This window comes from Notamacropus eugenii, chromosome 5, assembly GCF_028372415.1.
Source record: "Notamacropus eugenii isolate mMacEug1 chromosome 5, mMacEug1.pri_v2, whole genome shotgun sequence".
NCBI lineage: Eukaryota > Metazoa > Chordata > Mammalia > Diprotodontia > Macropodidae > Notamacropus > Notamacropus eugenii.
In genome coordinates, this window is record NC_092876.1 from 170,361,022 (window position 1) to 170,378,444 (window position 17,423).

Here is a 17,423-nt window from a genome sequence, read left to right on the forward strand (position 1 = left end):
CTGATTCCAGGTCTAGTACTCTATCCAGTGCTTCACCTTACTACCTCCTAGAGAATTACCACTTGACAAGAGCTAAAACGTTACTGGATTAAATAACTTCTTAAAAATTAGAATTGGCCAAATGAAAGCTCAAGAATTAGTAAACAAAGTCAAAAGATTGAAAAAAGTATAAGAAAATATGAAATATATGATAGATAATAAAACTAAACTAGAAAATAGGTCAAAGAGATATAATTAAAGAATAACTGGTCTATCCAGAAGCCACAAACAGAAAGAAAAGGAGCATAGAAATTGCACTTCAAGAAATCATAAAGGAAAATTGCCCAGACATCTTGGAACCAGAGGCAAGGTAGAAATTGAATGAATCTATCAACCACCCTCTTAAAGAAACCCCAAATTAAAACTGCTAGGAACAGTGTAACCCAGATTTGGAACTGCTACGTCAACTCTAAGCAAGAAATAATTCAAATACCATAGAGTTGTAGGAAGGATTACATAAGATTTAGTAGGCATCTCCTTAAAGAAACAGAAAACTTGGGACATGATATTCCAGATGACAAAAAAGCTAGGATTATACTCGAGAATAACCTACCAAGCAAAACTAATCATAATCCTGCAGGGCAAAATAAATATTTGATGAAATAGAGAACTTTCAAGCATTCCTGATGAAAACAGCAGAGCTGAACAGAAAATTTGACATTTAAACATAGGGCTCAAGAGAAGTATAGGTAAATAAAATACATGTGAGGAATCATAAGGGACTTTTAAAAGTTAAAGTGCTCAAATTGTTACATGTGGAGATGATGCATATAACCCCTCAGAACTTTATTATCACCAGAGATCATCTACTTATACAGTGAAACTGGATGTGATTCTACCCTCTTTGGATAATCTCAAAGGAAAAATGGAATGAGTGAAGAAGAAGAATACACTTGTTTCATATAAACGGGGTATGAAAGGAAGCATTTATACAATGAAAGGGGCAGTGAGTGGGGAAGTGGTACAGACTGGAATCTCACTCTTATTTGAAACTGATTCATGGAAGGAAGAATATACACACATTTTGGTAGAGAAATTCATCTTACACAAACAGGATATATGAAGGGAAGGGGTTAAAATAAAAGGAGAGGGAATAAAAGGGAGAACAGATTAACAGAGACAGTGGTCAGAAGCAAAAGGGACTTCCTTAAGAAAGAGACAAAGTAAAAAAAGAAGGATATGTATAATAGAACAGGATGTAAGGAAGTACACAGTTAGCAATCATAACTGCGAATGTGAATGGGATGAACTCACAAATAAAATGGAAGAGGATTTTAGAATGAATTAGAAACTAGAATCCAACAATATGTTGTTTACCAGAAACACTTGAAAAAGGAAGATAACACATGGAGTTAAAATAAAAAGTTGGAACTGAATCTATTATGCTTAAGCCAAAGAAAAAAGTCAGGAGCAGCAATCATGATCTCAGACAGAGCAAAAGGAAATAGACTTAATTAAAAGTGATAAACACAAAAGTTATAACTTTCTAAAAGGTACCAGACACTATGAATTAATATCAATATTGAACGTATATAAAGCAAATGGCATAGTATCTAAATTCTTAAACAGTAAAATTATTATATTGGAGGGAATCTCAATTTACTTCTCTCAGATCTAGATCGAGCTAACCATTAAATAAACAAGAAAAAAGTTAAAGAGATGAACAGAATTTTAGAAAAATTAAATATGAGAATATTAAATCAGAAGAGAAATTATTATATCTATTTCTCAGCTGTGCATGGCAGCTTCATAAAAATTGTCCATGGATTAGGGTATAAAAATCTCATAGATAGACCAAAAAAACCCCCAGAAATATTGAATGTATCTTTGCTGACCATAATGCAATAAAATTGTATTCAATAAATGACTTTTAGACACTAGATTAAAAATTAATTGGAAACTAAATTAATCTTAAAGTATTATAGGTCAAAGAATGTACTAATTTCAAGGGGTGAAAATTAGGAAAAAATATGTTTCAAAAAATATTTGTTTATGCTATTTCCTACACTAGAAAAAAAAGACCTTCTCATTTCTCTTCTGAATACCCAAACTTAGCAAGTTCTTAAAATGTCAACTCAATTTTGATTTCTATTAGCCCTTTCCTCTCTACTCAAGACTTCATCAAACATATTTAACCCTCAACATAGTTCTTAATTATACAATATTATTTAGTGCTCTTATTTTTCAAAGGATATTAATTTTGTCTCCCCAACTAGACTGTGACTTCCATTAGGACAGGGAAAATTTTTACCTTTTCATTCTCCTTCTGCATCTTCTCTATCTATGTGTATTGAAATTCCTTATTTATTAATTTATAACAGTGATAAAAACAGATGGGAAAGGAGGGAGTAGATGCAAAATCCTAGAAAAGTCATTTTATATCTCACTGAAAGTCACTCATGAGCATAAATTTCTATAACCATCAAGCTATGTAAAATTTACAAGACAGAGGGCTTCTTTTATCTTCCAAAAATCCTTGCACAGCCCTCCCTCACTCAAATCAGTCAACTGCAAGTCATGTCATCATTTAGATGTCATGATCCTCATCGAAAGCCAAGGACAAACACAACTTGTGGGTGAGTAGCAGCTCCCCTCCTCCTTTTTCTCCTCCTCCTCCTCCTTATCTCCTCCAGTGTTCCACCCAGGAGAAGGTACACTCCATGCCCCAAAGCTGCCTTTTTTTCCTCTGGATTTACTGGCTACATTTCTTGCTTAAAGATCAAGCCTCAAATCCAATTTACTCTGGAGCTCATAGACTGGACAAAAAGTCCCCACTCACCTGGCAAAAGTGGGTTTAAATATTAAATAGTAATTGCTTCTCTTTTACTGAGAAACCCTGATGGTCTTCTCCTTCCAGTATGATTTTTTTTCTTTGAGTAAAGGGGCCATCCATTGAGCAACTACTTAAAGAAGCCTATTCATTGAATGGGTATATCTCACTCAAAGTGAGAATACTATAAGACATTAGCTTGAAAGGACCAGGGTCTCACATTGCATCCTGGCCCATCTCCAGTCGTCTTGATGAATATCAGATCACTGGACCCAGAAAGCTCAGGAGAAGAAAGTGAGGCTGTTGACCTTGCACAGCCCTCCTTCACTCAATCAGAGTCAACTGCAAGTCATGTCATCATCTTGATGTCATGATCCTCTTCGATAATAAAGGACAAACATAACAATGACAACAAAGATAATCTCTAAACTTACATTTCCAAAAGAGGAGGGAGTGCTTATAAAATATGTTCCCTTCAATCAATAAATGGAATTTCTTGAGAAATATATTTTTACTTTTCTAGAAAGATTTTGCCCAGTCCTGGGTCAGTATTCTGTTTGCTGCCTGGAAGAGACATAACTCTTTGCTCAATACTCAGTTCAAGACCTCAAATCTATACTACTTTTCTGATCCCTCAAGGAAGAAGTCAGCCCTTAGCTTACACTTGCTAGTTAGCCCCTCCCCACCAAATGCTGGCTGCCAAAAAGACCATCACAACTATCAAATCATGAAGAATACCATCTTACCTCAACTTCTTTAAATTATTCATTATTATCATTAAAAAGACAATTTTCAAAATTTCTTCCTCAAGCATGTGAAGACTTCTCCAGTACAACTGGAGAATGAGAACAATTTGTTGCAATGACCACGAAGGCTGCTAAAACAGGTATTGTGGAGCACTTAGAACTTAGTCAGATATCAAGGACACTGAGGTCATCCATTGCATGCCAAGCCATCACCAGTTACATTGGCATTTGTCTTGTCAATGAATTTTGACCACTCTGGAAGAGTGAGGCTGATGACTTTGTGCAACTCTGCCTCACTTAAAACTAAATCTGTGAGCAAGTCATCACCTGTGTGTGATACCATTAGTCCTCTTCAGTAACAAACTACAAAGAACAATAGTCCTACTAATGAATATTGAGATATGGTAAGGTTCTGAAATTGAAACCTTAAAACTGATGCATACATGTTATTATTTGCTCTCCATCTTATGCACAATTGTAGCATGGAAGACTAACAAGTACTTTCCTAAAATTTGTCTGGCAGGTTTATAATATTTCCCTGATCCAATTGTAATTACCTGTAAAAAGAGAAAAGAAAAAAAATAAATTATATAAATTTCCCATGCCCTTTGTCTTTTAATGAAGCCATGTTGGTTTTAATTGAACTTGATTTCCCTAAGTTTCCATTTTTGTATTTTTTCATTCTGTTTGGATCTGTGATTTCATTCCAGATGACCAATATCTATGCCACTCAGAGAACTAGAAAGGTATCTTCAGCTTTCCAAAGTTAAATGACTTGCTCAGTGTCACATTATTTGTATATCAGAGGTGAGATATGAACTAAATTTTTCCTTACTTCAAGGCCAACTCTCAATCCACTATGCCATAACACCTTTTGAGAGCTCACATAGTATATGTTGAATATTTCTAGACTCTATTTTTTTTCAGGAATAGAAAGCAAGTTCATGGGCTACTAATCTGTGGATTCTATCCTTTTTCTCAATCTCCTTTGATGGTTTAATCCCTATTACACACTCTTTAACAATGAGTATTCTCCCTTGGCTCCATCTTAATTCCTTTTCTCTCTCTTACTGACTTCATCAGCTCTCATAAATTTAATTGTCATACATGTGCAAATGCCTCACAGAAATGTATCCAGTCCTAGTTTCTCACCAGAACTTCCATTTTATATCACTAAGCACGTACTGGACATCTCAAGTTGGATGCCCTGGAAACCTCTCATTATCTTTTTCCACATACTCACTTCTCTTCCATACTTGCCTATTTTTGCCAAAAGGACCACCATTCAATGGTGGTAATGTTATAGTTTCATAATCTCAGCATTATCCTGGATTCTTCACCCTCTCTTACTACATATATTCAATCAATTGCCAAATGTCAATATTTGTACCTCCATAACATCTCTCAATCCAATCTCTTCTCTCCACTTGGATAACTGTCACCTTAGTTCAGGCTATTATCACACCTTACCTAGATCACTCCAGTGGATCCTAAATGCCTCTCTCTGCCTCACATCTTACCTCACTCTAGTCTATGCTGCCAAACACACCAAACTGATTTTCTTTAAATGCTTGTCTAATCAGGTCAAATTCCCTACTCAATAAATTCTATTGACTCCCTCCTTGACTCTAGGTAGTTGTCTCAAGATTGTGAAGAGATTTAAAGTTTAAAAGGGTTTTATAAAATATAAAATAATCTTGACACAACTTATCTTTCCAGTCTCATATGACATTTGCCTTTCTACACTTTACTATCAAACCAAGCTGGCCTTTTCTTTCTTCCTCCAACATGACACTCTATCTCCTACCTCCATGCCTTTCTACCTGCTATACCACATATTGAGATATACTCCCTCTACTTTACTTACTTCCTTTGTTCCTTAAAACTCAGCTGAATCATATCTTCTACATGAAGCTTTTCCTGATCCTCCCACCTTGAGCTCTCCCTACCAAAACCCATCTTATATTCCTTCTACTTAATTAATTTATAGGTATTTACCCTTATTGTCTTTATTCACTATATATTTATATGTTATTGTCTCCTCAATGGTAATGTATGTAAATCTGTAAAGAATGTAAGTTTCTGTGGGAAGGGATTGTTTCATTCTTTGTATCTCTATCCTCAGCATCCAACAGTGTCTGAAACATGAGTCCCTTAATAAATGCTCATTGGTTGACTGATTACCAGCTTATCTTTTAGAAAATTGAAATATCTTCCCCCTCTTCAGACCTCTAGCACCCCTCTTATTCTTTCAGTGATCTGAAGATCATCAATAGCAAATTAACAACAGCATCAAGCAGTTATTTCACTAGACTAAGATGAAGTTCATTTAGGCCTAGTAACTTAAACTTAGTTTAAATTTCAACTCCTCATGAATAATGAATAATCCTTTCAAGACCAAGGATCACTCTATCTGAAACAACAAAAAAAATAGAAGCAAAGTAAAATTTAATTATTTTGTCTCTTTCACTATTATTTGCTTTATTATCTCATCAACAATGAGCAGCAGTTTTATCCCTTCTTGGTCCTTCTACTTCCCCAAGTATAATTCAAAAACTCTCTCTATTATCCTTAGCATTTCTTGACAATTTCAGTTTATTCTGCCCTATATAACTCTAAAAGTGTTCTTATGCTAGTAGTTTTTTATTTATCCTCACTTCTTGTTTCCATCATCTATTCTTTTTTTAAAAAAGTTATTTAGGTTTGTCCATGAGTTCCCAATGGAATCACAGCTCTTTGAGGAAGTTATCTCTTATCTTCTTCAACAGAAAATTTTATTTTTAGGTCTTTAGAACTTTATTCTTGAGATCCTCCCTTTCTTTTTGTCCCAATTTCCCTTTCATATTACTTGACCATTGACGTTTTCCTATCTTTGATACATTTGGAAATCTGCTCTCCCAATATATAAAACTTTACAGTGTTTTTTTCTATCATAAATTTTATTGCAGAATGAGCTCTTGCTTGTTTCTGAGTGGGAATCCAATTATTTCTTGCCTCCTATGCACACACATACACATATATGTAATTTGAGCAGCAGAAATTGAGATCTGTCTAACTTTCTAGACAAGGTAAAGCTTTCTATAAAATTTTTATTTTCCTTTTAAAAATATTTATTTTCTTTTCTTTTATTCTGTTCTATATAAAATTTTATTTCAAAAGTATTTTATTGGTTAACTGACATAGCCATCATATTTAATTTCAAATACTTGAGAAAACATTATTTTTCTAATTTAAAAATAATACTCAGTCAAATCTTCAAAAAGATTTAATTTTGTGCTTCATTGCAAATTGTAATTTAGTAAGCTTCGTGTGTTGTCATTCAGAACTAAGATTTAATAATAGTAGGGAACTCTGAATTTGGCAATTCCTTCCACCAATGTGTATTGGCAATTCATTTGCAATCTAAAACTTTTGTGTTGCCTGGGATAATTAAATGAAAAATAAAATTACTTTCCCATAGACATACAGCTACAATACATTGAAAGCAGCATTTGAAACCAGATCTTCCTGACACTAAGACTCTATCTAACTTGTAGAATATGCATATAGAAAATTATTATTCCAATAAAGTACATTTAAAGACAAAATAAAAGAATGTCTAAGTTCTATGGGATTTTGGTTATGAAATAAGATAGTTACATTTCAATATAGTTTTATTATTTATTCAAAAGTTGGGAAACATGACTACATTTGGTGCCATTAATATTTATTATAAAATGTATGTAGATGCTAAAGAACTATGAAAACTAATGAATCCATTTCCTGAAACTACATTTATTCTTTAAAGTTCGTTATTTGAATGCTATCACTGAGTGAGGCTGAAATACACCTGAAGCTAAAAGTGTTCTTTCATTCTTAGAGCTTTTTCTGAAGCATATAGACTTCTCTTTCCCCTCTCATACTGTAACTACATATCTATCCTATCACTTTTGTGGTTCTAAGCTCACCATAGCAGAGGCGATCATATTTTCTTCAGGAATTAATCACCATGTGTTTATTAAGCAGTTATTACTCTAAATGTATAGCACTGTGCTAGTCATAAAAAGATAAAAATGAAGCAGTCTCTGCCTTCTAAGAGTTTACATTTGGAGGGGGTAGACAGTATGCACATATATAGGAATATATACAAAATATATAAAAAACAAATAAAAGACAATTTGGGGGAAGGCACGAGCTGCTAGGAGATATCAGGGAATTCTCACGTAGGAGATAGCATTTGACTTTGCGCTTTCCATTTAGTAAGTACTGAATGATCAAATATACCTGAGATTGAATTGAATTATATACTTAACAAGTGGCTCATTAGAACTCAGCTTTGTAGTTCCTAGTTGTACTAGACCACTCTAGACCAGAGATGTCAAAAAGGCCACAGGGCATCTACAACACTCCCTAGTGTAGCCCAAGCAAGATTAAAATTGGACTGGCAAATATTTAATAAAATAAAATAAAATAATAATATCATATTTTTAAAATTAAGTCAATGTATAACTGGCAAGGATTCTTACATATGGATTAGTGGCACCAATTTCTATTTTAATTGGATATTATTGCTCTAGAACATAAGCTAGAGTGAGGCAGGGACCTTCCTACCAACTCCCCAAGAGAGATTGTTAGATACTTTGAAAATGAATCCAAATGCTAGAGCTAAGAAATAAGAAAGGTAAACATCAATAATTTCTTCCCAACAGAGTTGGATCCCTGGTGAGTCTCTTGTCAAGTTTTTGTCTATGCCATTTCTAATAAGGTTCTTGAATTCTTAAAATTGGGAAGGAAATCCTCTTGTAATATATGGCACTGGTGAAATTAATAGGTATTAGTTTATTCCCTAAACCTGTAAGGATGATCTGTGAAAAATAACATTCAGGAATTATCATCTCAAGAGCTTAAAAATCCAGAATAGTTTAAAAACAGATTTCCATGTTCTCACCCATTCAAGAGAAAGTTCTATGCCAGGGATCAACCACAACCTCATCAAGATCATTTCCTTTCAAGGACAATGTCAGTGCAGGGTTTATGAAGTGTCACACTGGAGGGTAAGTGTATAACTCAGCATCCTGATTTGTCTATCCAAATGCATAGTTATGGGATCCAAAAGCTCTGTGGCACACTCCCTCCATGTTTGGATCATTCTATCCCTAACATATTCTGCTTTGTGAATACCAAAGCGCTTGGGGCAAAAGGGGAAACTATATAGATGTAATCAAAATTGCAGTGGCTCCAATCCCTTAGAATCTAGCTTTTTCCTGTGACTTTTTTTTTTCAACTGAGAAATTCTAGGCAGCCAACACATTCTTCTGTGACACTATTTTCCTGTCTCTGAAATGAAAACATGGCCATGGTCCCCACCCTAGCATCCAGCACAGGGAACTAATGGGCTCCTTGTAAAGCTTCACAAACATAGACAGTCAAAACTGAGGCAACAGCCAATGAGCTAGAAATGTGGATGATAAAAAAAAAAAAAAAACAGGTGGAATTTTCTTCTTTTCCCTTTTCCTGAACCCTGGTCCATCTGTGTCATTAGTGGTTTCATTGTCTGACTGAGAAGTTCAGTCTTCAGACTTAAATCTCAGAAGAAAGCAAACACAGCTGCCTTGGATTTACCTGCCTAATATTATTGATAGTATGGACAATATGGAAGTGGAAATATGTAGCCAGGGGACAAAGAGACAGACTGAAAGGGACGAAGAGGACCATAACTTACACATTTCCCAGTGTTGGTGAGTTTTCTCTGAATGGGGAAAGTGATGAAAATCTGCTTTTAACACATTGCTTTTTCTCTCATTCTCACAGATCATACTCAAACAATGTTCATGGGAAATCAATCTGCAGTGACAGAATTTCTTCTTGCAGGGCTGACAAATCGGCCAGAGCTCCAGCTTCCTCTCTTTTTCCTCTTTCTGGGCATTTATTTGGTTACTGTGGTGGGGAACCTGGGTATGGTAATATTGATTGCTCTCAGTTCTCACCTTCATACTCCCATGTATTATTTCCTTAGCTGTCTATCCTTTATTGATCTCTGTCACTCAACTGTCATCACTCCCAAAATGCTAGTAAATTTTATTGGAGAAGAAAACATTATCTCTTACCCTGAATGCATGACTCAGCTCCATTTCTTCCTTATTTTTGTAATTGCTGACTGTTACATGCTGGCTGTGATGGCATATGATCGTTATGTTGCTATCTGTAGCCCCCTACTCTATAAGGTCATCATGTCCTCAGAGATCTGCTTAGGGCTAGTAAGTGTGGTATCTATAATGGGCTTACTTGGTGCCACAGCTCACACAGGCTGCATGCTAAGAGTGTTCTTTTGCAAGAAAAATGTCATCAATCATTATTTCTGTGATCTTCTTCCCCTTTTGAAACTATCCTGCTCTAGTACTTACATCAATGAAGCTATGATTCTATTCTTTGGTTCATTAAATATTTTTGTCCCTGTAGCAACCATAATTAGCTCTTATGTATTCATTATTGCCAGCATCCTCCGTATCCAGTCCACTGAGGGAAGGTCCAAAGCCTTCAGCACTTGCAGCTCCCATATCATGGCTGTTTCTCTCTTCTATGGTTCTACAGCATTTATGTACCTGCAACCCTCTTCTGTCAGTTCTATGGACCAGGGGAAGGTGTCATCTGTGTTTTACACCATAGTGATACCCATGCTGAACCCTTTGATCTATAGCCTAAGGAACAAGGATGTCAAAGTTGCCCTGAAGAAAATTATAAAGAGAAATAAGTTCTGGTGAAGAAGAGATATGTTAGTGTGATCCTAGTAGAAGATTTATAAGGAATAAAACTGCTGCATCCTAGCTGGTGGCATCAATTGACTCCATTTTCCCAATAATGGTTTTCTGCTATCTCCCTCCAAGAATTAGCTCCTTCTTCATCTATATTTTCAATGCCTTTAGAAGGAGGAATCATTTAAAAGTTATTGCTAATAATACAGAATCTAATCTCAGGTCAGATAAGCTACTGACAATTTAAGAAACAAAGTGTACACTACACATTAAAATAGAACTGTTTTGTGATTCTATACAGCCCCTTTTGGAAGAAGGTGCAGTTTATTTTTATCATTGTAAGAGTCCAATTGTCTATTTTTGCAAGCTCTGCCTTATCTCTAATCTGCCCATTCATGTTTAGTAATCCTGCTTATCTGAAATTAGTTTTTGTACTTCCTTTGAACTACCTTCAAGATTCTTGGACTCTAGCCTGTTGTTCCTATTTCCCTCTTGATCACTCTGCTGTATTGGTGTTTTAGTATATCGGTGCACCTAAAAAAAACCCCAGGAATCTTTGTTAAATTTTGTATATTTATGGATTATGGACTCCCTTGACTCTGCAAATTGTAATTGTACCCCAACTTTCAGTACTAAGTCCATCCTCACCAAATCAGGCTACTAATGTCCTCTTTCCTACATAGAAACCTTCAGTGCTTCAGAGCTCCCCTTGGGATCAAGAAACAACCTACAAATTTGCTGTTGTGCTATGGTATATATCTAACTTGATGTATCTAGAGCTAAATATACAATCAGTTTGCTTGCACTGAGGGGATTGAGGGGATTAGAACAGTAAGCATTAATGGGAATTGAGTGAACCACACTGACTCCATCAATTCTGGAGGTAGCTCAGTTTCTTTTCTATTCAGTTATGGGTTTAGTCTAATTTATGTCTTGTGAGAAAACTTTGTTCAATTTATAGAAATTGTGCAGCTTAAACCTGCATCTTAGAGAAGTGGACTACCTCTACTTTTACCATAGAGATACTTGACTAGGTACTTAGTTTATGCTCACCAGAAATGGAGCCAGATCTGAGGATTAGTACAAGGAGTTTTCTCACAATTATACATCTCAAGCAACTCATATGTCTTTTGTGAAAACTGGCCCCATATTGGTCAATCAGCTAGTTTTTATGTTCCTTTGAATATAGATATTTTTGGGTTATGGGACCTCTTTTTTTGATATCAGAGAACTGTACCTGTTTGCTTCCCCTCTCCCAACTTGGGTAGTCCCTAATCTTTCCTTCAATTAGAAAACTGATTCCCTAATTTTGTATCCTAGTGAATTGTATTTTTAAATTAATTGTTCTTATTCTTTTAATGCACAAAAATCTTTCTCCCTGTATTCTTGTTTCTCTCCAGGCCTAAGGTGAGAAGGTCCAGTTCCAATTAGTTAGGCAATTATTATGTGTTGCTTAATAAATCAACACACTCTGAAGCTCAAGCCTTTGTTTCCTCAGTTATTTCATCTTTTACCCACCACAGCACAGACATCAGCTATGCTATTCATATCTATAGTATTCACACAGAAGTCCTCCATCTAAGAGAGATTAATGAAGTTACTAGTATACATACCATGTGACAGTTTATAAACTTGGCTTCCCATTTTGGGAGATAGTTGTGAGGGATCTGTTCTCAGATACAGACAATGCATTTATAGTTTAATTTGGGTCCTGAAACTCCTAGATCTGACTTTATTCATGTAGAAAATTAGTACAGAAAGTGAATTTTCTTTCTTGTAACACAGATAGGATCTACTGAGATCAGTAGCTACTTCTCAGAGATAGCCAAGGAACAGCTAGCTGATCATTATGTCCATCATTGGAAAAATCTTATAGGTAAGTAAAAGATTTCTCATTTTTCCAAACCCAGGACTGTGAAGGTAGCCTTCTTTTCAACTTAAAGCAAATAACTCCATTATCTTATAGTCCTAAGCTTTTTTTCTTGTTATATTTTATTTATGATTTAGTTAAAAATAAATTTGTTTTAATTTATTTGGGAGAATATAACAATAGTATTTGTTGATAGAAATTGTTAATAACCTTTCCTTACTGATGGAATGCAGGAAAAACAAGAATGGTATTACTATAGCCAAGTGATATATGTTGTTATCATTCCAGCTTCCTAGACATTGCTACTTTTCTGACCATCCTTGTTCCTATTCCCTTTCCCATCAACACATGAATCTTCCTATTGATAACATAGCTTAGGTTAAGCTACCACTGATCTGTAGGGATGGGCTAACAAAACCAGAGCCAAGGCATACAGTGGTGACCCAAGGAGTTTAAGAAATTATAGATTCTATCTCCAAATCAGATGACAATGTAAGGAATGTATGCGCCATATGTACAGCATTGGTGTTTTGATAGTATGGGGAACTCTTGGTAGGTATTATATCAATGTAAAGGTTGGAGCAGAAGTGGAGGTGGGATTCAGGGAATTGAAAGAGATTTAGAGTTTCTTAGACATATCTCGGGAAAGTGACCTCAGCGACTTAGAGCAATACATATTCCTTGTATATATAACAGAGGTAAGGAAGGGCAGATATACTTTTATTAATATGATCAACATATAGCCATTAATTATTTTTGTACAACCCACCTACAGAGTATAAGCTTCTTGTATGCAGTGTCCACATTGTTTGTTTGCTTATTTTATCCCTATGACCTAGCAGTGTTTAGAAAATAGAAGGTGCATAATACCATATGCCATGACCCTAGAAAACAAAAAGTAAAGTCAGTGGATTTATTGGAGTAGGAGAAACAAATTCTGTGTTGTCTCTCCACCAAGGAGGTAAACCAGGGAGATACCCAATCAGCAGAAGTATTTTCAATTAGATGGGAGGGGCAGAAAGAGTGAGAGAGAGAGAGAAAGAGACTATCAGAATATTAATAATGTATTTCTTCTCAAATTGAATCAACTTTTTGGGGGGCAGACAGGTAAATTCTTTGAATTGTAAGTCAATGAGCATTATGTTGATTCCTGGCAAAAAAAATCTAGAACTTATTATTAAAAGTATAAATTATGAGTACTTAGAAAGAAAAAGCAATGATCTCAGGATAGGTTCATTAAGAACTGGTCATTCAATATAAACATAATTTTAGACCAGTTTACTAGACTAGTAGAAAAATTAAATTCCATGGACTATTTGTTTACTTGTTTTTAGCTTAATTCTATGACTTATTTGAAGTAGAGAAGTCCTAGTGAGTAAACTCCTTGCACAAGTACAGACTGGTAACTGTTTAGTACTTATAGTCTGAAATGTCTGGGACACTAAAAACCACAGACATAATATACATAAATTTTTAAAATTTGATAAGAGTTCTCATGTTAGTATTTTGTGTAGAAGACTGAATGTAGGACTTGAAATCAGAAAGACCTGGGTTTAAATCCTGTCTCTTATATTCACTAAGTGATTATGAACAGTTTAAATGTTCTCTGAATGTCAATTTCCTCATTTATAAATTCAGGATAAAAACATCTGTGGTACCTAACTCATAAGTTTGTTGTGGGGCATAAATAAACTACGGTATTGAGGAAGGAGCAATATCCTAATACCTTATCCCCATACAAGTTAGGCTCAACTTATATTGCAAGGTATTGAAATCATCCTTGTTACTTATTTACTGCAGGGGACTAAAAGCATGGGCTATTAGTTGTTGTTGTTAGTCATTTCTAACTTTGTGACTCCGTTGCAGTTTTCTTGGCAAAGATATTGAAGTGGTTTGCCATTTCCTTCTCCAGCTTACTTTACAGAGAAGTGAAAAGGAATACCCTTTAAATCAGTTAGTATTGATTACACTGATTTATCTTTAGTTTGATTGCATGACCAGGTTGGATTTATGCTGAAGATATAGGACTGGCTCAATTTTAGAAAAACTATCAGTGTAATTGACAATATCAATAACAAAGTCAACAAAAATCATACAATCATCTTGATAAATGCAGAAAAAAGCACCCATTCCTATTAAAAACACTAGAGAGCATAGGAATAAAGGGACTTACCTTAGTAAGTAATTGGTAAGTAATTGGTAAGTATTGGTAAGTATTGGTAAGTAATATTTATCTAAAACCATCAAAAAGCATTACCTGTAATGGGAATAAGCTAGAAGCTTTCCCAATACAATCAGAGTGAAGCAAGGATTCTCATTATTTTCTCTATTATTTTAACATACTACCTGAAATGTTACCTATAGCAATATGAAAAGAAATAAGACAAAGGCCTGCTGAAGTGAACAGAATCAGAACATTGAATCCAGTACCAATAGTACTATTCCATGAAGCACTGTGAAAGACTTAGTTAACTCTTTTCAGCAATTCAATGATCTAATTCTAAGACAATTTCAAAGGATCAATGACAAAGCATACAATCTGCCTCCAGAGAAAGAACTGGTATTAATTGGAAATAAACTGAAGCATGCTATTCTGCACTTCCACTTTTTCTTTTCTTCAAGTTTCCTTGTACAAAATGACTACTACGGAAATGTGTTCCATAACTGACTATGTATAACCTATATCTGATTGCTTACCATCTCAGGGATGGTGGGGGAGATGAAGGGAGGGAAGGAGAGAATTTGGAATTCAAAACTTTAAATAGAAATCTTTAAAATTTGGAAATATAAAAGCAAAGTTCTCTGTTTGCAGGCATTCCAGAGAACATATTGGGAGGGATCCATACAAATAATGGGGGATATTAGCGAGGGGAAGGTTGAGGGTGGTTCAAACAGATTAGGCAATTGAGAATGAAGATGATATTTATATGCTGAATGAGTCATACTTCTCTGGGTCTGAGTGGCCTCATCTGTAAAACACGGATATTAAATCCTTATAGTGCTTACTATATAGTACTTACTATATCTTCTCTTCCAGTCTGAAACAATAAAGTAGTCTTGGCCTTAAGTATGCAACATGGCAGTTGTTCTATGTAATCGGTGACAAAAGATACAATATAAACAGGATTCCCACAGCCTTCCATTATCTGAAAAGGTTTGATTAATAAATCTCGTGTTTCACAGAGGTGGAGGCTCAATTTGTCGTATGTAAGGAGCTCACCAGAGGCATGCAGGCACCCTTATAAAGGCAGGCACCTGTGCCTCTGATCATCTACCTTGAGGGAAAGTTACTTTTCAGCTCTTATCTTCTGTGCTCTTTTTTCTTAATTTATTCATTTTTAGCTTTCAATATTCACTTCCATATGTTTTAAATTCTCTCCCCCTCTTTACCCCCTCCCTCCTCAAGGCAGCATGCAATGTGATACGGGCTCTATACATGCATTCCTATTAAACACATTTTCACATTAGTAATGTTGCATAGAAGAATTATAACAAATTGGAGAAATCATGAGAGAGAAAAGTAAGCAAAACAAAATAAAACAGAAAAGAAAATAGTCTGCTTCACTCTTCATTCTGACTCCATAGATCTTTTTCTGGATGTTAATGGATTTTCCAACATGAGTCCTTTGGAATTGTTTTAGGTCCTTGTACTGTTGAGACGGGCTAAGTCTATCAAAATAAGTCCTGGCACACTGTGGCTGTTACTGTGTATAATGTTCTTCTGCTTCTGCTCACTTCACTCAGTATCAGTTCATACAAATCTTTCCAGGTTCTTCTGAAGTCTTCCTTATAACCCAATAGTATTCCATTACATTTATGTATCACAATTTGTTCAGCTATTCCCCAATTGATGAACATCCCTAAAATTTCCAGTTCTTGGCCACCACAAAAAGAGTTACTATAAAAATTTTTACCATGTGGGTCTTTTTTCCATTTTTATGATCTCTTCGGGATACAGCCCTCGAAATGGCATTGCTGAGTCAAAGAGTAAGCACATTTTTGTAGCCCTTTGGCCATAGTTCCAAATTCCTCTCCAGAATGGTTAGATCAGCTCACAGCTCCACCAACAATGAATTAGTGTTCCAACTCTCCCACATCCTCTCCAACATTCATCATTTTCCTGTTTTGTCATTTTAACCAATCTGAAAGGCGTGATGTGGTACCTCAGAGTTGTTTTCATTTGCACCTGTCTTATCAGTAGTGATTTACAGTATTCTTTCATATGACTATAAATAGCTTTAATCTTTTCCTCTGAAAACTGCCTGTTCATATCTTTTGAGCATTTATCAATTGGGGAATGACTTGTATTTGAGTAAATTTGACTCAGTTCTGTATATATTTTAGAAAGGCCTATATCACAGACACTAGTTGCAAAAATTCTTTCCCAGTTTTCTGCTTCCCTCCTAATCTTGGTTGCATTGGTTTTATTTGTGTAAAAACTTTTCAATTTTGCATTTCATAATGTTCTTTATCTCTTGTTTGTTCATAAATTCCTCCATTCTCCAGAAATCTGACAAATAAACTAAAGAAAGGATTTTTTTTTAATCAGACTCAGATGTGGTGGAGAGATTCTTTGGGTCAATTATCAATAGCAGATTCTAGTGGGAGTTTCCCAATTAGGAAGAGAAAGTAGATGAGGGTCCAAATCCATAAACTGGGATTCCAGAAATGTGTTTTGGCATGTAGCTACCACAGTTATTTTGGAGTCTCATCCAATCAGGAGCTGCACTCATTTACACAGTTGACATAGGGTCAGAATGAGTCAGGGCAATGGAATAGTACAGGCTGTCAGTGATTGTATGTTTAATGTCAATAATTCACTTAACATATGTAATTCCATATTGTAGTCCTCTACATATACTACAATATTGGACAATGTATTTCAAAAATCATAATTATCTTAGGAGATATCAGATTCCTTACAGTGAACATCTCATGGCTCCAGTTCTATTTTTTTCAAAGACATTAAAATGAAAATTATATGGTTCTGTGTAATTAAGTTGTTGGATTTTGTGTTAATTCACAAATATTAGGTGATTTTTAGACAATAATGCTAAACTTGACAGTTTTGTATAATATTTATGGAAGTGTCCCCATTGGTAGGAATACTTGTATTCAACTCCTACCTCACAAACTTACTGGTTTTTATGACTTTGGGCAAGTCACTAAACATCTGTTACTGTCTCCATCAACTCTCTAAGGCTAGAAGTTGAAATCAAATGCTAATCTTTAGTGTTAGAGATTTTTTTTTCCATATTGGAAATTCC

The 17,423-nt window shown here is 35.1% G+C and overlaps 1 protein-coding gene across 3 annotated transcripts; it reads left to right on the forward strand.

Annotated features, from left to right (window-relative positions):
* The first annotated feature begins 4,778 nt into the window (after positions 1 to 4,778).
* On the forward strand, positions 4,779 to 10,295 carry LOC140508999 (olfactory receptor 8G1-like). 3 transcript variants are annotated; one of them, XM_072616915.1, is made up of 3 exons: positions 4,779 to 4,813; positions 7,137 to 7,157; positions 9,368 to 10,295. In XM_072616915.1, the coding sequence occupies exons 2-3, from the start codon at positions 7,150 to 7,152 to the stop codon at positions 10,293 to 10,295; spliced, it is 936 nt and encodes a 311-aa protein (XP_072473016.1). In that variant the 5' UTR covers positions 4,779 to 4,813; positions 7,137 to 7,149. The 3 variants fall into 3 exon arrangements, with proteins under 3 accessions (XP_072473016.1, XP_072473017.1, XP_072473015.1); XM_072616916.1 differs by lacking the exons at positions 4,779 to 4,813; positions 7,137 to 7,157 and adding an exon at positions 5,630 to 5,639 and having other exon boundaries at positions 9,385 to 10,295; XM_072616914.1 differs by lacking the exons at positions 4,779 to 4,813; positions 7,137 to 7,157 and having other exon boundaries at positions 9,360 to 10,295.
* The last annotated feature ends 7,128 nt before the right edge of the window (positions 10,296 to 17,423 follow it).